The sequence below is a fragment of the Furipterus horrens genome, unplaced genomic scaffold, assembly GCF_987537825.1.
Source record: "Furipterus horrens unplaced genomic scaffold, mFurHor1.1.pri manual_scaffold_11, whole genome shotgun sequence".
NCBI classification, from domain to species: domain Eukaryota; kingdom Metazoa; phylum Chordata; class Mammalia; order Chiroptera; family Furipteridae; genus Furipterus; species Furipterus horrens.
The window spans coordinates 18,735,514-18,759,184 of record NW_028327181.1 but is presented as its reverse complement, the minus strand read 5'-3'; the positions used below and the strand labels follow the sequence as shown (position 1 = coordinate 18,759,184).

The 23,671-nt window shown below is 39.4% G+C and overlaps 1 protein-coding gene and 1 pseudogene across 2 annotated transcripts in view; one reads left to right on the top strand and one right to left on the bottom strand.

The window, feature by feature from the left end:
* The window catches only part of MAPK1 (mitogen-activated protein kinase 1), a 95,867-nt gene that overhangs the window by 45,539 nt on the left and 26,657 nt on the right, over window positions 1-23,671 (bottom strand). For both annotated transcript variants that reach the window (XM_090290956.1, XM_090290955.1), the window contains exon 2: window positions 1,611-1,793. In XM_090290956.1, coding sequence (XP_090147082.1) covers window positions 1,611-1,793 — 183 coding nt within the window. The remainder of the gene's footprint in view (window positions 1-1,610; window positions 1,794-23,671) is intronic.
* Window positions 19,988-20,182, top strand: LOC149997146 (negative regulator of P-body association pseudogene; annotated as a pseudogene).

The window sequence follows — 23,671 nt, the reverse complement described above, 5'->3', positions numbered from 1 at the left end:
CATGAGGACCATGAAGGAAATAAAAAACTGATAAAAATTCGGTGTTTCTTTATGGAAGGAATCTGAAGTAGTTAACTCCTCATTAGGTCCTGTGAGACAAACAGGCATTATACCTGCTTGATATGACCCATTATCGGCCTAGACTAAGGCCTGAAACAGGCTGTTATGAAAATATTGGCCAATCTTGAAACCCTAATCTTGTTTTCCGAGTTGTCCACCATGAAAGAGCCCCTCCAAGGCTTGTTAAAAAAGACCTGGGCAAGGTTGGTGACCAGCAAGCATCCTATACATCCCCTCTTTTCTTTGGCCCAGCAACAACTTGTAATGTCACTGTTCTCTTACCTCTTCTCTTCTTCTCCTCAAAAATTAACCATAACACTTTTGGAAATACAGGCCTAACACACACTGTTATTAAATTCAACCCTCAGTCTATCTGCTTGACTCTTTATTTAATGTTAAGATCCTAAATAAATAACACTATGAGGAAGTCACACCAAGAAGGAGCGAGCATGTGCTAGTTTTGGTCCTCTTGCTTTCTTGCCACATTATCTAAGCATCTAGAATTTTAGCTATGGCTAACTTCTTTCTTACAAAAATTAAATTATAAAAGTCTTTAGCTTTTAGCTTCACCATAGTATTATTTCATTAGCAATGCTTTTGCATTTCTTTTATTCATTTCTGTGTTACTGTTATTTTATGTCTCCTATAGATTCACGCTAGATGAGACAGTATGGGATTCAAACGAAACCAACTTGAAATCCTGTCATCTGAAAAAGGTTTGATTTTTAAGAGGTAAAGTAGGACAACAGGTGGTAGGGGCAGGGGCAGGAGGCATTTCACTTAAAATATCACTACAACTTAGTAACAGATGTATTTAAAAATGGAAAGGGCTGCCTAGAGATAGTCAACTACCTCTCCCTGGAAAGGCAGAATGCAAATTAGGCAAACTGGTAGGAATGCTGCACTAGCCAAAACTGTAACTTTTTCTGGCAGATCCTCTTTAGTATATTTAATGTCTTTATCTTTCAAATGTAGTCTTTACCTAAGCAGCATCCTCTGGACCTGCTTAGCCCAGATTTCTAAATGTTGGTCATAGTTAATAACATAATTTCAGAGGTGAGTCACCTTAAAGATCATGAGGGCTATTACCTTAATGTTAAAGATGAGAAAACTGAAACCTAGAGGTAAAATGACTTTGTCTAAGATTAGAACAGTCTGGATTTGACCAGGTGATATTCAGGGTACTCTCTTTCTTATACCCTCTACTATCTTGGTCTATGGCGCTTTCTTTTCCTTTTTACCATAAAAACAAACCATAACTTGAATGGAAAGCATGACTGGAAATGACATTACTACACTTAAAGGAAATCTTTACTGAAATTAATAAGAAAAAACAATAAATTTGTCAAAAAGACTAAAAATAGAACTGATATAATGAATCAGAGAAAAATTTTACATAATGCAAGTATAGTAAATGGCAAATAGATTACAATTTCCCCTTAAATGTGCTTTATATACTTCTCCTTTACTCTGATGAGTCCAGAACATTTCAAATTACATTTCCTCAACAAGATGACCAAGCAGTAGAGTCCACTGTCTGCAAAGGATACACATCTTTCATTTGCTCAATGGTTGGCGCTCGAATGATATCGTTGATTCCAATGATGTTCTCGTGTCTGAAGCGCAGTAAGATTTTTATCTCCCTCAGGGTTCTCTGGCAGTAGGTCTGGTGCTCAAATGGGCTGATTTTCTTGATAGCTACTCGAACTTTGTTGACATTATCATAAGCAGAGCTGAAAAAAGAAAAAGGAGGGGGGAAGAGATGGCATTAAAAAGTTCTCAGAATTATCTCAGTAGAAAGAATGCAAACTGGGAAAGTATTAAGTGCTTAACACTCCAGTTAAATACTTGTTTAATACACATGAAGGTAGCATATATTTATCCACAAAAAGGCCTCAGGCTAGGGAAGATGCAGCTGGAGCAGAGGGCCTGGCCCTGGTAACTGTGAATGACCATTTTAATTCTTCCACTGTTCCTTTTTTTTTTCCTTTAATTTGAAGATTTTATTTATTTATTTTTAGAGGACGGGGAAGGGAGGGAGAAAAAGAGGGAGAGAAACATCAATGTGTGGTTGCCTCTCGCATGCCCCCAACTGAGGACCTGGCCTGCAACCCAGGCATGTGCCCTGACTGGGAATTAAACCGGCAACCCTTTGGTCACAGGCCAGCGCTCAATCCACTGAGCCACACCAGCCAGGTCTTTTCCACTGTTTTTAACAGCAAATGCAATCTTGTGAGAGTAATCATTTTTCCCCTCAAAACAACTTCCTACTGTTGTATCAGATTCCTCTGACTCAGGAGAAACATTCAAATGACCACCAATTACATCTTCACCCCTAACAAAAATGGACCCAAGAGGACACAGCTTGAATGCTTATGTCAACTGTTTGTCTTACTTGCAAAATGGTACAACTCTCTCTCTTCTCAACCCCCCTGGAAGAAATTTAAGTGAGATGTTTGGGTAGTCTTATAACAAAATCTATAATGATTCCTTCAAAAAATACTTTCGCAGCCTCAACAAAGGCCCCATTCTTTCCAAGTTGTCATTAAGGTCTGACCAAATAGAAATCCAAGCAGGAACAATAATTACATTATATCTTTAATTTTATGATAAATTTGAATCTGAATGTTACTACCATATTTATGATTAGTATTCTATGATGCTTTTCATATTAATAAATATCAATCAACATCTTGTCCATTGATAGAAGTAATGAAATAACACCAACAGACAATAAAACATTACTTCTTGTTTCCTCAAGGTAAGTGCTAGAAATTTATATAAAAGAGTAAAATAAGTTTATTTCAAGTTTGTGCTTCTATAATATTTATCAGTCTACTTATTCTGAGAATTATTTGATGTCATTTGTCTATCACAAAACTATGCCGTAGGAAGGACCTCATCTTTCTCAGCTTCAATTCCCCCAAATTACCATTAATATAGTGCACACAGGTAACCCCAATACTTTTAAATGAAATTTATTTCCTTAAATACAAGAATCATTACCCAAATCTTATTTTGCCTTGGTTTGCTGAATGAAGACCTAAGCCACTGATTTTGCAGGTAAGTAGGCAAAAGGATATGTTAAGCTTATTCAATATTGGGAATAAGTAATTTTTGAAATTAAAACTTTTTGGGTCATTCAAATCATAGAAAGAGCATGAGCTCAACAAAAGGGAACACAGGTTAAAATAGTTGGTTTAAACTCCTCACTATAATATTCTAGTTTTACTGAGATGAGACACGGCAGTCAGACATGGCCATGGGCACACATTTGCTTTTAAGAACAAGACTGTTTGGGGGGTGGAGGACAGTGCTGACTGGTGTGGCTCAGTGAGTTGGGCATCATCCCGCAAACTGAAAGGTCTCAGGTTCAGGTCCTGATCAGGGCACATGTCTGGGTTGTGGGCCAGGTGCCTGTTTGGGGGCGTGCAACTGATCGATGTTTCTATTTCACATGCTTTCGCATCGATGTCCCACCCCCCAATAAATAAATAAATAAAATCTTGTAAGACTGTTGTAGGAAGGGGTTTATGCTAAGCATGCCCCTCCAACTGTATCAACACTCAGTGATAACATAAAAAACCAACTGACCTGTTTTAAGCAAGAAGGCATAAGATTATTCTCATTGGTTCCCCCTTGGAAAGGTGTGACCCTATCTATGGAGCTAGGTCTGTTCTTGTCTGTTCACTATTCTATTATGCTGATTTTTTCGTTTTACACTACCTGCTGCAGAACTGATCACAAAGAGTTTACACTCTTCCCCAATAACTCTATATTTGCTCGTTTCTTCTTGAATTTCTCAGTTTTGTTTTATATTTTGATTGTTCTGATACTTGGCAAATATATTTCATTGGTATACCTTTTACAATGGATTACTGGTATCTCTTTATTGTGTTTTAAAAATAATTTTTTTATTTTTAGAGAGAATGAGAGGAGGTCGAAAAGAGAGGGAGAGAAACATCGATCTGTTGTCTCTCATATGTGCCCCAACCGGGTATAGAACTACAACCCAGGCATGTGCCCTGACCAGGAATCAAACCAGCAACCTTTCATTTTGCAGGACAATGCCCAACCGACTGAGCCACACTGGTCAGGGAAATATAGTGTTTGTTTTAAAATCACTCTGGTATTACCAACCTCATTTTCTTTTGTTTTCTCTGAGAACTTAATCTGCTTATCTTCCTTCTCCCAACTACTGCTATGCTACAGCTTTTGTTTTACATGTGAGTCCTGTAAACAACCTACAGTTACAGTTTGGGATCATAATCCAATTTGTGACTACACCATCTTTGGGTGGATTAATTTTAAATACTTACATTTTTCTTTTAGCTGATAGAAGTGCTCTTTTCAAAAATACAAATTCAAGGTTAAATAAATTGTTCAAGGTTAGGAGAAGGAAGAGTTTCCTAACTCATCCCTCAAAGTGACTAATCATTATAAGTAAAAATGGCAGCACAGGAAGACCTGAACTCACCCCTTCCCACAAACACATCAAATTTACACTTACAGACAGATCAATGAACCTTGAAGAGGAAATGAGGGCAGACCGAACATTTTCTATATAATGGACCACAGAGAGAGACCATATAGGAACAGGTAGGAGAGACGGAGACAAGGTACCATGGGAACCACATTTCCAAAGCACTGACCTGCACGCAGTAGGGAGGAATCACTAAAGGTTCTATGAGCAGACTTGCCTGTCCTGATGTACAACGAATAAATAGTGGTTTAAAGGGCATTTAGACTATACCAGAAGAACATCTAGTTACTAACTATAGAGTATCTGCCAAATGGGGGGAGAACTGTGGGACCACTTTCTTACACTACATACGTACAAAAATAAACTCAAAATGTATTTAAAGACTTAAGTATAAGACCTGAAATCATAAAACCCCTAGAAGAAAAAAGGCAGTAAACTCTTTGACACTAATCTTAACAATATTTTTTAAATTATATCCCCTTCTGCAATGGTAACAAAAGCAACAACAAACTTCTGAAACTACATCAAATTGAAAAATTTTTGCACAGTGAAAGAAAACCATCCAAAACCTGAAAAGGCAGCCTACTGAATGGAATAAGATATTTGCAAATGATATGTATGATGGGGGTTAATATCTAAAAAATAAGAACTCATACAACTCAACATCAAATAAACAATCCAACTTAAAAAATAGGTGAAGGATCTGAAGAGATTTCTCCAAAGAAGACATAGAGATGGACAACAGACACATGAAAAGATGCTCAATATCACTAATCATTAGAGTAATGCAAATCAAAATCACAATGAAATATCACCTCATACCCGTCAGAATGGCTATTATCCAAAAGACAACAAATAAGTATTGGCAAGGATGTGGGGAAAAAGGGAAACTTCATGCACTGTTGGTGATACAGTAAATTAATGCAGCCACTATAAAGAACAGTATAGATTTCTCCAAAAAAAATTAAAAATACGCCTTGACCGGTGTGCTCAGTTGGTTGGGCATCGTCCCTCAAAGCGAAAGATTGGTTTGATTTCTGACTGGGGCACATGCCTAGGTTGAGGGTTCGATCCCCAGGGTGTTTCCAAGAGGCAACCAAGTAAAATATATTTAAAAAAATTAAAAATAAAACTACCATACAACTCAGCAATTCCACATCTGGGTATTTATAACAAAAAAATGAAAACAATAATTTGAAAAGATACATGCACCCCTATGTTCACTGCAGCACAGCACTGTTTACAATAGCCAAGATACAGAAGCAACCTAGGTGTTCATCAAGAGATGGATGAATGAAGATGTAATACATACATACAGTGGAATTTTCTCAGCCATAAAAAAGAATGAAATCTTGCCATTGGCAACAACGTGAATGGACCTAGGGAGTATTATGTTAAGTGAAATAAGCTGGACAGAGAAAGACTAATACTGTATGATTTCACTTTATATATGGAAACTAAAAAACAAAACAAACGAACAAACAAAATGAAACAGAAACAAACTCATAGATATAGAGAACAAACTGATAATTAACAGAGAGGAGAAAGGTTGGGCAGAATAACTATGTATGGCGTTGAAAGACAGTTACTAAATTTATTACAATAATCACTTTGTAAGGTTTATAAATGTTGAATCACTATACTGTACACGTGAAACTAATATACTGTACATCAATTTTAATTAAAAATAAATTTAAAAAGAATAAAGAATAACTGATGACAAAGAACAAAAACTAAAAAACAATCTCATTTACAAACACAAGCTTGAAAATGAACAAAAAGTAAATAGGTAAATATAATTTGATAACATATTAAAATAATAATCCATTATGTTCAAGTAATAGTTAATCTTAGGAACTCAAGAATGATTCAATTAAAAAGAAACATTAAAAATAAGACACATCAAATAGATATTGCTCCAAAGATGATACACAAATGGCCAACAAGCGTGTAGAAAGTTGCTCAACATCACTAATTAAAGAAATGCAAATTAAACCACATTAAGCTATCACTTCACAACCCTAAGGACTGCCACTAAAAAAAAGGGAGAAGGTTAGGATGTGGAGGAAACTGTAACCCTTGTGCACTGTTGGTAATGTAAAATGGCCCAGCCACTATGACAAACAGTATGGAAGTTCCTCACAAAATTAAACATAAAATTATCATACAATGCAGTGATCCCATTATTGGGTAGTCCCTTCTCTATATCACGGTTCACTTATTGCGCAGCCTCACTGTATCGTGGGATTTTTAAAAATATTATATTTAATTATTTATCGTGGATTTTTTGCTATATTGCGGGATTTTGCAGTACTGTATACATATGTTGTTAAAGTTACATAGGTCTAAGAGCGTAGAATATGTTTAAGAACATAAGTAGTGTTTATAGAAGTGTGGGAAATGTTAATAAGGGAGTGGGAAAAGTTAATAAAGGACTGGGAACAGTTTATAAGTGTGTGGGAAGGGTTTATAAAGCCTTAAAATATATATAAATACTAAAATAAATGTAAGGTTCCTACTTCGCAGATTTTCACCTATTGCCGGGGGTGTGGGTGGGGGTCTAGAACATAATACCCACAGTAAGTGAGGGAATACTGTATACCCAAAAGAATTCAAACAGGATCTCTGATACATATTAGCACATTCATGTTCCCTACGGCATTACTGACAACAGCCAAGGAGTGGAAGCAAATCATATGCCCATTGATGGATGAATGGAATTACTCTTTCAGAGGACAGTTAAAAAAAGGAACCAGGGTTCCTTGGATGCGTGGTTTATTCCTGGGCCTGGATGGGTGGGAAAAGACAGATTCTAGAAATGCATTCGATCAGTAAACATGGAAGTAGAAGCCCACAAAATTCTGGAGTAGATTTAACAGATGTTTTGTGATCACTTAGGAAGAAAGAGGAACCAGAATGAGTCAATTATGAACAAGTCATGCTAAATGAACATCATTTCCTGTTTTGATACGGTTACCACAACATGAGTGATGCCAGAGTTGTGATGGACTAAAACTCACTTGTTAAGAACTTCCCATTTGTGAGACTTCATGTTAGGACTGGTGGCAAAAACAAATAATGATCCCACTCTCAAGAACCTGGGTAGATTAAGTCCAAATAAGGGTTTTAAGGATAGGGTTAAAAGATGAGGCCTATAGAAACCATGTCCTGAAGCATGAGCAGGCTTTTCAAATAGGAACAAGGCTACAAAGAAAGGCAAGAGCTAACACGTGGAGAGAAAAAGAAGCAGAAAAGCCCTGGCCGGGTGGCTCAGTTCACGGGAGCATCATCCCATACACCAAAAGGTTGTGAGTTCAATTCCTGGCTGTGGTGCATACAGGAACTCTGCAACTGACTGATGTCTCTCTCTCTGCCTTCCCCCTCTCTAAAAATGAAGAAATAAATCCTCGAGTGAGAATTTTAAAAAAGAAAATGAGCAGAACATTATGGGAACAATGGGCCCTCATCCAACCACGCCCCTCCTCATGAGGTTTATGGGGTTGAGGGAACATGACAATTAGTAGTTCCAGAATCCCCTGTCTCCTGAGTCTGCTTCCAAGGCTGTGTGTGTCTCCTGCATTGTGGCTCTACTGAGAGCAGAATGCTTCTCCAGTGTGTGCACAAGGGGTGACCAAGAGGCAGCATTTGCAGGGTGTACACTGCACCTGGAACATCAGGCTTGGTGTATGCACAGAAGTTCAAGCTCACAATAGGGATCACTGGGGCTGGGAAGAGAAGAGGGCTATATGCTGGAGGCCTGCTCTCCTTGAATTGCTGGCACCAAATTAAATAGGCCAAAAATTTTCTATTTGAACCTGTCCTTCCAGGTCTTTCGGTTTATTGATCATAGTAGGGAGAATATATATTTAATGTTTCTTAGTTTGATTTATATGTTTGTGGGGTTCTATTGCAATCTTGATTCAGGCCTTTCAAATATTAGGGGCAAGCCTGGGTTTGGGAGGTACAAATAAAGATGGGGGGCTGGGGACAACAAGGACAGTCTTGAACTTCCCGACTTAGCGATCTAAGGATGCCTGTGGATGATTCAGATGGAGGAAATGAAGGCCCTGTGCTTCCAGCATCATTAAGGAGAGAGATCAATGTTGGGAATAAGATATGGGCATCTTTAATAGAGGCCACAGCAGTAGCACTACTGAGGGGAAATGATGTTGAGAAAAGAGGTCTGAAGATAGAACTCAGGAGCAGTCAGAGGAAGAGGAACCTGCTGGAGTGAGAAAGTAAGAACAAATAATGGGATGAGAACCCTGTCTAATCCCAAAGCCCATGTGCCAAACCACAGGAAACCAGGAGAAAGCGGTGCTTCAGAAGCCAAAGAAGGAAAGAGTTCCAAGCAGGAGAGGTTGAGAAAGATAAAAACTGGAAAGCATTCACTAAATCTGCAATGAGATGATTTGTGGTAACCTGAATATAAGTAAGTAAAAGGAGGAGAATGCGGGCAGCAGTGGGAAGAATACAGGTGACAATTTTTTTTAAGGCAAGGAGGAAGCAATGGCAAATCCAAGTAATCAACTGAGAAGCACCTGGTGTTATAAAAACAATAGGTTGGTAAAAGACTGGAGGAAGAGGTGGGGTGAAAAAGAAGTCTCCCAAGAGATAGTCAGGAAAAATGAGAAGGCAAGAGTGCAATTCAGATGGCATATGCAAAGGTGCAGAGGCCTGCGGGAATCTGGGGCAATGGAGCATGGAGCATACAGGGCCATGGCGGGGCTGAAGCTGAAGGAGGAGGAGGAGCCAGGCCATACTTAAATATCTGCAATTTTATCTTGGGGAGCCACCAACAGATGTTAGGCAGAGATTTTAAGCATGGAAACATGATACTTTTATGAAGGTCTCTCAGGTAGCAGATTACTGAAAGAATGTAATGGGGAGGACAGTGTACCAGGAAGGAGCCCTTTCAGCCAACTGGTAATGATGGTGGGAGCCATAGCTCTGGATAAGTGGACATGGGCAGATTCAGAGGGAGTGGGTGCCTATTTCACAAACCTCACATCTCCTAGCTTGGTCCTGTTCAAATGCTCTCCTTAAGGGCAGAATGTTCTCAATTACTCATGTGTTCTTTGTAACATTTATAAACCAATTCCAGTAGAGAAATGAAATACTATACTTACCTGACACCTCCCAAAGAAAGACTTGCTAACAAAAATTCTGTAAATAAGCCACAAATGCCATAAGGAACTGGGAGAGATACGAACTGTTAGCCACAAGTTCTTCAGGTCTTAACAACTCAGCTTCTACCTGTCTTACCACTCTTGCCCACCTGGAATAGCAATGTACTCCAGGTCAAACATCTGTCCTAGTGGGCCACGGGTATTTCAAATATAGTCTTGAACCACCTCAAAGCCAGGAAGAAACATGACATAAAGCTGCATCATAGACCAGTTGGGGCTCCTTGCCCTACACATTGTTTCATACTGAACTATGGACCAAATACACATTTAAAGTTTGCTAAGTGAAGAATGACATTTGACTGAAAAAGCTGATTCTGTTTTGTGTTCACTTCTTACACATCTGCTCAAGTTAACCTTCTAGCATATTTCTGATATTTAATATCAGAAGTTTGAAAGTATTCTACTATATCCAGTGCCGAGGTCCTAGTCTCTAAATATCCTCCTCCAATAAAAAGAACTAGGACTCCTTAAGAGAAATGGCTGGTTCTAGGGGTGATGACAGGGAAAATACAAGATGAACCCAGAGCATGGTGCAGTGCCAGAGTCAGGAAGTGCTCAAAAAATAAAATGGGAGCACATCAAAGGAACACAGGAATCAACCTGAAAGAGCTCCCAATGGCAAAAGCTGGAACAATTTGAGCAAGAAAATAAATAGTGCGGTATTAGATTATAATTCAAAGTATAAAAGAAATATACATGGGTCCATATTAACATAAATGATTGAATAAATAAATGGTGAAGAAAAGACAAATCTTGACCTAAGAATTTCGAATAATATGTACAGATGAAGCTCCTCTCCCCTCCAGGAGATGGAACTTCATCTCTCACCACACCTTTAGGGTGGACTAAAAAATTTAGTGACCTGTTTCCAAAGAATAGAATTTGGAAAGGGAAAAACAGTAACTTCACAGTGGAGGAACCTGGCAGATATCACCAAGTGATCACAGTTAACGCCACCAGTGGTGCCACCTGATATTGTGAATCTCCTGAGAGAATGAGGCAAGAAGGGCACCTCACCTCTGTGATGCTCCTTCTGCAAACCCATAACCCCCTAACAATAAGAACATCAGACAAACCCAAGTTGAGGGACACTCTACAAAATACTTGACCAGTTCTCCTTAAAACTACCCAGTTCATAAAAGCAAAGAGTAAGAAACAGACACAGACCAGAGATGAAGCAGACATGACAACTAAATCGCATGTGGTATCCTGCACTGAATTCTAGAACAGAAAAGGGAAATTGGTGGAAAAGCAAAATCTGTTAGAACTATAAAATTAGTTATAACATACCAATGTTGGTTTCTTAGTTTTGATAAACATATTACAGAAATGTAAAATGTTACTCAACATCAGGGAAAACTGAAACTGGGTGTAGGGAGCATATGGAAACCCTCTGTACTATCTTTGCAACTTTTCTGTAAACCTAAGATTATTCAAACATAAAAGTTTATCTGAGAAAGGTGGTCCCACTAAAAGATACCTCCAAAACTGATGAAATAATGGAGATAATATGGGCTTAAATTAATAGGTAGAAGGAAACATAAACATTTCATAATTAGCTGTTTTAATCTCCCATAAAAATAAAGATAATGCTTGATGGAATAAAAATATTCCTAAAAAGGTTAACTAAAAACTTTACCTAATTGAACTTTATAAGTTAAATTCCATCTAAACCATTTGACATTTACTAAATACCTAATATGGCTAAATACTCACTGAAGGTTGAAATAAAAACATCCCACCTGCCTTTCTCCCTTTGAGCATCCCTTAGAAAAGGGATGACAAAAATAATATTTACTGCCACATTACCTAAAAGAAAAAAGCCTGTATTGCCAAACATATAGATTAACACCTTATGGAATATTAATATAATAGGTCATTGTGTGGCCATTAAACTAAGTATGAAGATTCTATTACTAAAAGGTGGGATTCAAAATAAAATCACAGACTGCAGCTTAAAAATATTTACCTAGAGAAAGCAATTTATAAAGCAAGCTAGATGATGGGATCACGAGTGATTTAAAAGACAATTTAAATTGTCTTTTTTCTCACCATGTCTGTCTATTCCATTGGGAGACAAAAAATAACCAGTGAAGTATATGCAGGTGTGTAAGACAAGACAGTTTAAAGTAAGAAAATAAGTTCTTAAATGAGTTCCTAAAGTTCTAAATACCTTCACAGGCTTTCACTTCTAGCCATGAAGAACAGGGACTGATTTACTCTCCTACCGTATCGTCGTCGTCGGCAGCCGTCCGTCTCGAGAGACGATGGTGTAGCTTCTTAAGAGTCTATCTGCACCCCGAGAATGGTTGTGCAGTCCGACTCGGGAGTGACACGGTATCTGTCTCCTCCCATGTTGAATCGACATCTTGCGATGATGCTGGAGTGTCCTCTCCAGTGAAGCTGAAGCTACAGAGCCTGGGCAGGGTGATATGGAGGGTCTGCTGTTGCCCATGCAGCAGACCCCCCCTCTCTTCGCAGCTGAAGGGTCCAAGGGAAAGACGGAGTCGATACAGCTTGGTTTCAGGTGCGCCGCAGGAGTTGCCGGTGTTGACTACAACGTCAAACCGCCTTAGGGACTCTGGCTCCGGATTTTCTGTCGGGGTTTACTCCCTTAGCCTTTCCCCTGAAGAGGTATGCCGCAAGGCAGCGGAGGTTTTTTGGAGTCAGAGTTTTCCTTCTCTGATGTGCCCTGACTGGAAGATCGAACCAGCGACACTTAGCTCGCAGGCCGACGCTCAATCCACTGAGCCAAACCAGCCAGGGGTGGTCTAGAGAAACCAGACAACATGCATGAAACAGTTTTATGACATCCAACAACAAGCAGCACAGGGCGGCAAGGTGAGTCCCATGACTGCTCTAGCTTACTGCATGGAGTTTCCAGGCTGCAATGCAGAAAAGGGAAACCCAAATGGAACCTGGCAATCTTCCTGACTTGAGGACAGAATTTGAGGTTAGGAGAGCCCAAGTCAGTTAAAATTTGAGGGGCAGAGTACAGGATAGAAGAAAACTTCAGAGAAGGTTGGGGAGATCTGCAGAGGGTTCACTTTGAATCTTCAGCTGAGTAATGATCAGAACACATGTATGATGAAATTCCAAGTATGAGGAAAGAACTGCTAGAAAGGAACAGATGGACTAATCCATCTGGAACAAGGCTGGGAATTGTTCATATCCTATAACCTGGAGGGGAAACACCTCCTTACACATGGGCAAAAAATTGAGTCCTCAGTAGAGCACTGACTCAATACTGGGGGGCAAATTAATCTTTACTACAGGCTATTCTGGATCTGCCTTAAAAAACACTTAAAAGGAGGCTTTGAAAGGATCAAACTATTCTAGGTAACTTGAGTGAATCCCAGAAAAAGAAAATAAGCCCCAAAATAGTTAAAGGAATACCAAAAAAAATCTAGCACTCTATAATTAATGTAAAATCCACAATGTTATGCATCCAATCAAAACTTAACAATATCCAAAAGAGCAAAAAAAATACAATCCATAATTATGAGAAAGGCCAATTTAAAAAAACTCAGAAATTACAAACATTATAGAATTATTAGACAATAATGTTACAAGATCAATTATAAATATACTCCATATGTTCAAGAAACTAAAACATAAGGAGAGATTGAAGCTATAAGACTCAAATTGAACTTGTAGAGAGGAAAAACCACAATGGTTAAAATTAGCAACTTAAGAGAAATGTGGTGACCTAGAAGACAGCAATGGAAATTAACCAAAATGTAATACGGTGAGAAAAAAACGACTGATTGTGGGGGAAAACAGCACCAGTGAGCTGTGGGACAAGACAGAGTAGCTTAACATGCATCTAGCTAGCTGGAGTCTAATATCTTCACATGCACAAAATCTAAGGGAAAGGAAACACTTATTTCTATAAGTATTGATGTCAGGGAAAAAGAAAGATACAACTGTTCTCAACACTGGTTTGAAAACTAAGCAAGAGGCACAACTTCACAGCTGAAAGAGATTGTCATTATAAGAGAGTGGAACCTTATTCTGATGCCCAAGTACAGTACATATGGGCTTAGAACACTGGCAGCTAGAAACTTAAAATAGTCCACTTTTATATTATAAAAGAAAGCAATTATTTTCAGAGTTCCACTTTAACAGGTAGGAATACTTTTATATATTCTGGACTTTGAGGAAGAGAAGAGCCATTTTAAAATCTACTATTTGCAAGCTAGGACTGAGCAGCAGACATGTTTGGGGGAAAAATGTAAGGGAAAAAAGGCCTTTTCCAAATTGCTGCGTGAAAACTGCACCTTTTATATTTTAAAAAAGTATTATTTCAAAATTTCAGAAGTTCAAGTTATTTGCTTATTAAGTTTGGAAACTAGACTTTATTCTTAAGACTACTGATTTGAAGAGTTTTACTTTTTGCAGTACAGTTTCTTTCACCGACATTATTTTGACTGTGTTTTATAATACTAATGTTTCCTCTGCCAACATTAACACTCTCCAGTGCTGGCGGTGCCCACACAAGCTCTGGAAGCCAATCTGATCTCTGCAGCTTCGCTGCCAATAGAGTCCTTAGACAAGCTGTCAGTGCTTCGATTGAGGAGCTGCTTCATACAGTCCTGATCACATCTTCTTCTTTCAAGGTCTTAATTTACTACATTGTATAAAGCAACAACAGTTAACATAATTGATGTTGTACTCTCATGTTTTGTTTCCCCCATGTCAAGACTTCTGTATTTTGGTATGTATTGCATGAGGCAGATGAGTACTCAGTAACAGTTAAAGTACATTAAAATATAAAAGACTTAAAACTCTTAGGAGCTTGAGGGTTTTCTTTTATCATAAATGATTTACAGCACTCTAAATCTATCATACTATAAGGATTATTGGTGGTTCTTGTGGTAACTAAGTATAAAAGATCAGAAATGCCCAGGTCTACTAAATAATTATCTCATTGTACTCTGATGTAAGACAGATAAACAGGACTTCCTGCCAAGATGGAAGCCTAGACAGACATACTGCATCTCCCTCTACAACTAAGAAGGAACACAACTACCTCAAAACTAGAGACAACCAGAAGTTCCAGAAAATCAACTTGCATGGAAGTCCAACAAACAAAGATATAAAGAAGCAATACTCATCCAGACAGGTGGGAGGGGCGGAGTCGGGGCAGAGAGGATGCGGTGTGTTGGTGGCAGCAGTGGGCCAGCGGAAAGCAGTTACACGTATTAAAAAGTCAGGAGGGACACCTGGGGAATGTTCCCAGCTCCTCACCAGACCATGCAGCTCATGGTCCCAGCACCGTGGAAAATCAAGCCTCATTGGTTATGATTGTGAAAAACCAGTGAGGGTTGGGGCAGAGGAAGAAACTGCTGGTTTCTCAGCAGAGTCCGCTTGTTTAAAGGGCCCCATGGTCCTAGAATGCCTGCAGACCCATCCACTCTGGGAATGATAGCCAGGGCAGCAGCTAGAGAGGTGCCAGTCCGGTGCAGAAGTGGGAGAAGTGCCTGGAAAAGGAGACAGTGCTGAACAAGCAGCATTGTTCCCTCTCTGACCCCTCCCCCACATACAGTGCCACAATGTGGTGAACTGGGTCGCCCTGTACTGACGAATTCTGTCCCTTACAACATAACAGGTGCAACAGCTCTACCTAAGACACAGAGGCAAACACAGGAGCCTGTCAAGATGAGGAGACTGAGAAGTATGGCCCAAAAGGGGGAATAGATCAAGGTTCCAGTGGGAGAACTAAGTGAGGAGGAGATAGCCAACCTAACAGATGAAGAGATAGCAAACTTAACAGATGCAGAATTCCAAACACCGGTGATAAAGATGCTCACAGGCTTAACAGATATGCTTGAGTACAGCAAACACATAAGAGAAGAAGTGAAGGCTATGCTAAGTGAAACAAAAGAAAATCCACACAAAACCAATGGTGAAAGGAAGAAAACCGGGGTTCAAATCAATGACTTGGAACATAAGGAAGAAAAAAACAGTCAACTAGTACAGAATGAGGAAACAAGAATTGAAAATAATGAAGAGAGGCTTGGGAACCTCTGGGACAACTTTAAACTTGCCAACATCTGAATCATGGGGGTGCCAGAAGGAGAAGAGGAAGAGCAAGAAATTGAAAACTTATGTGAAAAAATAATGAAGGAAAACTTCCCAAATTTTGCGAAGGAAATAGACATACAAGTCCAGGAAGCACAGAGAGTCCCGGGCAAGCTGGACCCATAGAGGACCACACCAAAACACATCATGATTAAAATGCCAAAGGTAAAAGATAAAGAGAGAATCCTAAAAGCAGCAAGAGAGAAGTGGAGTTGGTGCCTATAAGACTATCAGCTGATTTCTCAAAAGATGCTTTGCAGGCAAGAAGGGACTGGCAAGCAATACTCAATGTGATGAAAACCAAGGACCTACAATCAAGATTACTGCATCCAGGACTTCCAGCCAAGATGGAGGCTTAGACGGACACGCTCGGTCTCCCTCTACAACTAGAGAGGAATACAACTACTTCAAAACAAAAGATAACTAGAAATTCCAGAAAATAAAACTACACAGAAGCCCAACGTACAAAGTTAAAAACCAGCGGCGCTCTTTGGGCAGGTAAGAAGAGCGAAAGGGGGCGGCACTGTTTGCGGTAGCACCAGGGACAGCGGCAGGGAGAGCAATCTCAGCTGCAGTCTAACCCCAGCAGCTTGCAACCCCAACGCTGGGAAAAGCAGCCACCACATCACCTTGAACGGTGGGGCCCAGAGGGCGGGAGGACGGATCCCGGTCTTCTAGCGGAATAACTGCAGGAATCCATCTTGGACCCCAGCCCCCACACAAGGCGCCACAGCGCTGTGAAATAGGTTGCGGATAGCCACTGGTCGCTGGGCAGTGACGACAAAGTGCGACAGCGCGGCGAGAAAGGTTGCTGGACCACCGCCGGTCGCTGGGTTGTGACGACAAAGGGCCACAGCGCGGCGAAAAAGGTTGCGGATCGCCGCTGGTCGCTGGGTTGTGACGAGTACACAGGCACTGCCCCTATAGCCGGCCCAAGAAAACAAAACGCATCTGTCAAAATGAGGCAGACAACTATAGAAATCCCGGTGGCGCAGCTCACCAGGCAACAGATGAAGAACCTGACAGATGAACAAACAAGAAACCTGTCAGAGGCTCAGTTCAGGGCCATTGTTATCAGGTGGCTTACAGAATTAACAAAAGATCTGGAAAAAGATGAGAAAGAATTGAAAAACACTCATACTGAAAGGAACAAAACCTCATACGAGACAGATGGTGAGGAAATAAAATCCAGAGTTCAAATCAACAAACCAGAACATAGAGAAGGAACAAACAGTCAACCAGTGCAGAGAGAGGAAACGGGAAGCAAGGAAAATGATGAGAGGATCAGAAACCTCTGGGACAGCTGTAAGAGATCGAATATACGGATTATCGGATTGCCAGAGGGCGAAGAAGAAGAACTAGAAATTGAAAAATTAAGTGAAAATATAATAAAGCAGAACTTCCCAAACTTGGGGAAGGAAATAGACTTACAGGTCCAGGAAGCACAGAGAGTTCCAAAACAACTGGACCCAGGGAGAACCACTCCAAGACACATTATAATCAAAATGTCAAAAGTTAAAGATAAAGAGAGAATCTTAAAGGCAGCAAGAAAGAAGAAAAGAATCATGTACAAAGGGGTCCCAATTAGACTATCAGCTGACTTCTCAAGGGAGACCCTGCAGGCAAGAAGGGACTGGCAAGAAATATTCAAAGTAATGAAAAGCAAAAACCTACAGCCACGAATACTCTATCCAGCGAAGCTGTCATTCAGAATAGAAGGGCAGAGAAAGTGTTTCCAGGACAAAATAAAACTGAATGAGTTCATCAGATCCAAACCACTGTTATATGAGATGTTAAAGGGACTGGTTTAGAAAAAGGAGGATCAAAACTATGAACACTAAAATGAAAACTGCATCACAAGAAACAACAACAGAAGCCAGGGAATTGAAACAAAGGCAAACTAAACAGGCAATGAGAGTGGAAAAAGAACTATAGGTACGGGGAACATATTGGGGGCAGGTCAACAGGGAGGGGGAATGGGGAGAGGGAGGGAGATGATATAGGAATAAAGAAACATCGTAGGAGGGAATGGAATAGACAGAGAGGTTGAGAAGAACTATATGTACAACCAATGGACATGGACTAAAAGGGGGGGACAAGGGGACGGAGGGGGGCCACCGGGTGAAGGGGAGCAGAGGGAAGGGAAACTGGAACAAATCTAACACTGTAATCAATAAAACACATTTTAAAAAAAAAGAAAGATTACTGCATCCAGCAAAGCTATCATTTAGAATGGAAGGGTTGATGAAGTGCTTCCCAGACAAGGTAAAGCTAAAAGAGTTCATCACCACCAAGCCATTATTATATGAAATGTCAAAGGGACTTACTTAAGAAGTTCAAAACTATGAACACTAAAATGACAACAAATTCACAACTATCAACAACTGAATCTAAAAAATAAAAACAAAATCCAACTAAGCAAACCGGAATAGGAACAGAATCATAGGTATGGGGATCATTTGGAGGGTTATCAGCTGGGAGGGGGAAGGGGAGAAATGGGGAAATGGTGCAGGGATTAAGAAGCATAATTGGTTGGTACAAAATAGACAGGGGGAAGTTAAGAATAATATAGGAAAGGGCGAAGCTGAAGAACTTATATGCAGGACCCGTGGACATGAACTAAAGGGGGGGGGGTGGGACTGCTGGAGGGAAGGGGGATTACTGGGCAGAGGGGAGCAAAGGGGAAATAAAAAGTGGAACTACTGTAACAACATAATCAATAAAATATACTTAAAAAAAGATAAACATTCAAACTGAGATAAAAACAATTTGAAACATTAATCATTTACATATTCATTGTATATTATGTTTGTTTACACGTATTGATATATTGCTTTGCTTTGTTTCCTATATGTATATCACTCAAAATGTTGTTGTTGGCAGCCGTCCGTCTCGAGAGACGATGGTGTAGCTTCTTAAGAGTCTATCTGCACCGCCGAGAATGGCTGTGCAGTCCGACTCGGGAGTGACACGGTATCTGTCTCCTCCCATGTTGAATCGACATCTTGCGATGATGCTGGAGTGTCCTCTCCAGCGAAGCTGAAGCTACAGAGCCTGGGCAGGGTGATATGGAGGGTCTGCTGTTGCCCATGCAGCAGACCCCCCCTCTCTTCGCAGCTGAAGGATCCAAGGGAAAGACGGAGTCAATAAAGCTTGGCTTCAGGTGCGCTACAGGAGTTGCCGGTGTTGACTACAACGTCAAACCGCCTTAGGGACTCCGGCTCCGGATTTTCTGTCGGGGTTTACTCCCTTAGCCTTTCCCCTGAAGAGGTATGCCGCAAGGCAGTGGAGGTTTTTTGGAGTCAGAGTTTTCCTTCTCTGATGTGCCCTGACTGGAAGATCGAACCAGCGACACTTAGCTCGCAGGCCGACGCTCAATCCACTGAGCCAAACCAGCCAGGGCTCACTCAAAATGTATATGTTTACTATTGGGAATTAAGTGGTGGTAATAATGAAAAGACACTTTAGGGATAATCCTTATTAATTAATAGCCACAATTTATTGGTTATCAAGCACTGCTGTATTTTAATGTCTGCAGACCTCTTTCAGAAGGTGGTACATTAATGGTGGCTTCAAAAGCAGGTAAAACTTATAAATAGGCAGTCAATGAGAAAGACCTGTAGAAAGGAGAGCTGCAGGAGCTAAAGCATGGAAGGTTGAGTACAAGTGCTGGGTCACTCAAATGGCTGGCATTTAGAACCTGTCCAGAGAAAAGGCAAAAAAGGCAACGCCAGACTGAGAAAGCTGAGAAATCTATACTTTATTCTGATAATATAGGAAGAGTCCTCAGACTATGAGAGCGACACTATCAAAATACAGGTATTTCTGCAGACTGAAGGAAGCTAAAATTAGAAACAGTTAAGACGGGTGAGAAGACTATAGATGTAATTCTCAAAATATTCATACTCTTAACTACTTTCAGATTACAACAGTTGTTAGATCTGCTGCTTGATCTTGCTATTTAAGGCATTAACATAGAAGCACATACATTAAAGACATATTTTCTCATTATTCAAAAAGCGGTATTTCAACTTATTTCCTTGGTAATCATATATAATTTATTGATTTGATTTAAAAACATTAATTAATCTGAGGGGACCTGCCATCATCTCTGGTCTCTGCCTCACTAGTGCCCACCAGAGAAAGCTGACACCCAGGTCTTATAATCCTTATGAGGGACCAACCTTGTACCTCTGGGAGATCCATGTTCCTGCTGGGAAACCAAGCCTCCAAAAAAGCGCTACCTCCTAGCTCCACAATGGGATTATCCAAAAGAAACCCTCAAGGGAGGTAATACCCCTCCCTCTCCCCTCCTCCTGCATCAATTGGCCTGAAGTCACACCCTCCTCCTCCTACAGAGAAGTAGCAGAATAATTCTCCGACTCTAAACTAGCCTTTGAGGGATTGCAGTATGACTCCATTTCCTTGGTGTATTCACAAAATAGTTTATCCAAGTGAAGATAAAGATTATTGAAATGCTACCCTGCTTTTTCTGTTGTCCTACACTGGGAAGGTATGATTTAAAAAAAAAAAATTTATGTATTTATTTTTAGAGAGATAGAAGGGCAAAAATACATATCTTATCAACAATTGGATCTAAAAAGCAAACAAGAACAGAGACAGAATTATGGATACAGAGAGTGTTTTGATGGTTGCCAGATAGGATGGGTTGTGGGGGAATAGGTGAAAAGGTGAAAGGATTAAGAAGTACAAATAGGTAGCTACAGAATAACCATGGGATGTAAAGTTCAGTCTAGGAAGGAAATGGAGTAGCCAAAGAACTTATTTGCATGACCCATGGACATGAACAATGGTGGGGGTAGGCTGCCTGAGGGAGTGTAGGGTGCTGGGTGGATGGGGGCAAAGGGGGAAAAAAATCAGGACAACTGTAATAGCATTATCAATTTTTTTAAAAAAAGAACTTTTGTTATTAGTCAGTTTACAGATTCAGTGGAAATGGCAGACAGAAAACTAGTACAGAAGTTTGTATTCAAGAAAAAGAATGTGTTTGGGATCTTGAAGGAGGCATACTGAATGACTTTAAAAACATTTAAATGTTAAAATCAATTTTATTTATCAAGTATTTATTAATCATCTACACTGTACTGAGTACTATGTATAAAGCAGTGTAAAAATAGAAAACTTCTTGCCCTCATAAACTTTATATAATATGGGGGAAATGTAAAGAAACAATATATATTACAAATATATAAATTATAATGGATGCTAAGAAACAATGCAAATTATATAATTAATGTCATCATGGATAACTAGAGAACTTGTTTTAATTAGGGGCTTAGGGAAGGCTCTTCCTCTCTAAGGAAGAGAGGCATTTAAAACAGAGACCTGAAGGATGAGCAGGAATTAGCCAGGTTGAGGGGTGTCAGAGAAGGTAAGTATTCTCTTGAGCAGGGAAGGGTTAGGCCTGAGTCTTTGTGGACCCAAAAGAAGACCCATTATGGCTTACGTGTACCAAGCAGAGACGGAATGGCTCAGGATGAGGATGAAGAAACAGGCAGTAACCTCGAAGTCGTACTAAGAACTTAAGGTTTATCTTAAATGCACTTTCACTTTTAAGCTGGGGACTGAAAGTGCCCAATTTATATTTTTAAGTAATCTCTCCTACTGTGATATGAAGAATGAATTATAGAAGTAAAAGTAAAAAAAGGAAACCATTTGAAGTACTGCAATAGTGAGAGGTGATAGCGGCGTGGACTAAGCAACAAGCACATAACTGGCAGTTTAAACAGGCCAGTTTACTGTGTTAAACCATGCCACCCGCTGCAAGACATTTAACATCCCAGGCCAAAGGGCACTATGCACCAGCGCTCTCAGTAAAATAATTGAAAAAACAAAAACCACCATACCTTTGAGGTGAGTAGTAAAGCCCCTGGACCATACAAGAGTGATAACAGAGAAAATTAGCAAGACTGAAAATGAAAGATGCTGAGTGGGATCTTGTGAATGAGACTGATGAACAGGCCAGATAATACCATCAAGGATGAAAATGAGCTGTGCAGACTGGAGAAAAAACACCTGCAGTATGTAGGACTTGTATTTAGAATATATAAAGAACTCTTACAACCTTCAAAATACAAAGACAATATTTAAAATAAGCCAGATTATAAGACACTTCTGTGAGATAATAAACACGTGAAAAGATGACTGATGAGTTATAAGGGAAATGCAAATTAAAACCACATACCCATTAGAGAATAGCTAAAATAAAAAAAGACTGACCATATCAAGTGCTGATGAGGATGCAGAAAAGTTTGACCTCACATACTCAGCAGGGGGTACTGCAAAATAAAAGTCTGGCAATTTCTTGAAAAGGTGTACATAAACTTACCATTTAACCCGGTGATTCCACTCCTAAGTATCTACTCAAGAAATGAAAATACATGTCCACAGAGATTTGTATACAAATGTCTGTAGAAGCTTTATTCATAACAGCTGGAAACCTGGAACAACCCAAACATCCATCCAAAAAGGAAGGGTAAACAAACTGTGTGTCATCAATACAATGGAAAAGAACTCAGCAACAAAAAGGAAACAACTACGATATACGTAACAACAAGCATGAATCTGAAAAACTACAATGCTAAGTGAAAGTAACCAGACACAAAAAGAGACTTTTTAATTCCATTTATACAGAATTTTAGAAAAGTTGACAGCTGATCTATAGTTACCTGAGGTGAAGACTGACTGCAAAGGGGCACAAGAGAACTTACTGGTGTTATGCAATGTCTGTATTTTCATTGTGGTAGCAGTTACACAAGTATATACATTGGCCAAGATTCATGGAACTATGCATAGAAAAGGTGTTATTTTATTGTATAGAAACAATTCCTCCAAAGGTGATTAAAAAAACTGAGCTGTGCTATAAAATTATGAGGTTGATCTTCTTCCACAATTCATACAGTATTACTTATTATTGGATTATTTTCCATACAAACTGTAAACCTACTTTTGCCCCACTCTGTATGCTCATATTAAAGGCAACTGCAAGGGAAATGCTCCAAACTGGTTTTGAGCAATGGCAGTATCATTAGAATAAATGCCCAGCCTTCCACAGTCATTTTCTAAGGTTTTGATATAAATATAAAATTTTTGGTATGTTCAGATTTTCTCCCTATCCTTCCAGCCTCAATTCATAGCAGAGACTCAATAATATTTGCGGAAAGTAAAGTTTGTCTAAATAAAGTACATATCTTATGCACAAGCACCACATACTGTACCCTGTGTTAAGCAACTAAAATGCCACCTATCAACTGTGAATGGGTTATTTTTAGAGAAAGCTATTAAGCTGTTCTCTAAGCTATCCATTTGGGTGAACTTTAATTATCTGAACACAAAACTAAGTACTTCATTTCACAGATAAAAATTAACTTGTCTTCAGATGCTAAGTAAGTTAGACTGATCCAAATTAATGTTCCAAAAATAAGTAGGTAGATAATACAAATGATGCTTTAAAAGAAAATACATTCCTTACTTTAGTTTGATTCTCTCGTAATTTACTAACCAGAAAAGCCAGTGCAAAGGTTTTTTAAGAGGGTGCAAATAATTAAGTGAGCAAATAAAAGCTAGCCTAAAGTCATTTCGGCTATAAAACCATAATAATTTTGAAGTATTTTAAGAATCAATGCTCCAATATACTATAAATATCATAGCTTAAAATTTGATGTCATTAACATGTATGCAACCTCTCAAGAAAAGGTGCAGACACCCCAGAGCTACATAAGCATTTTCTTCTCCCTTCAGTAATAGAAAACGGTCAAGCAGTCAGAAGATTTGCAATTCTGGCCTTTATCCCCTACTAGCTGAGACACTGCTGAGTTACCTAACATTTCTGAGC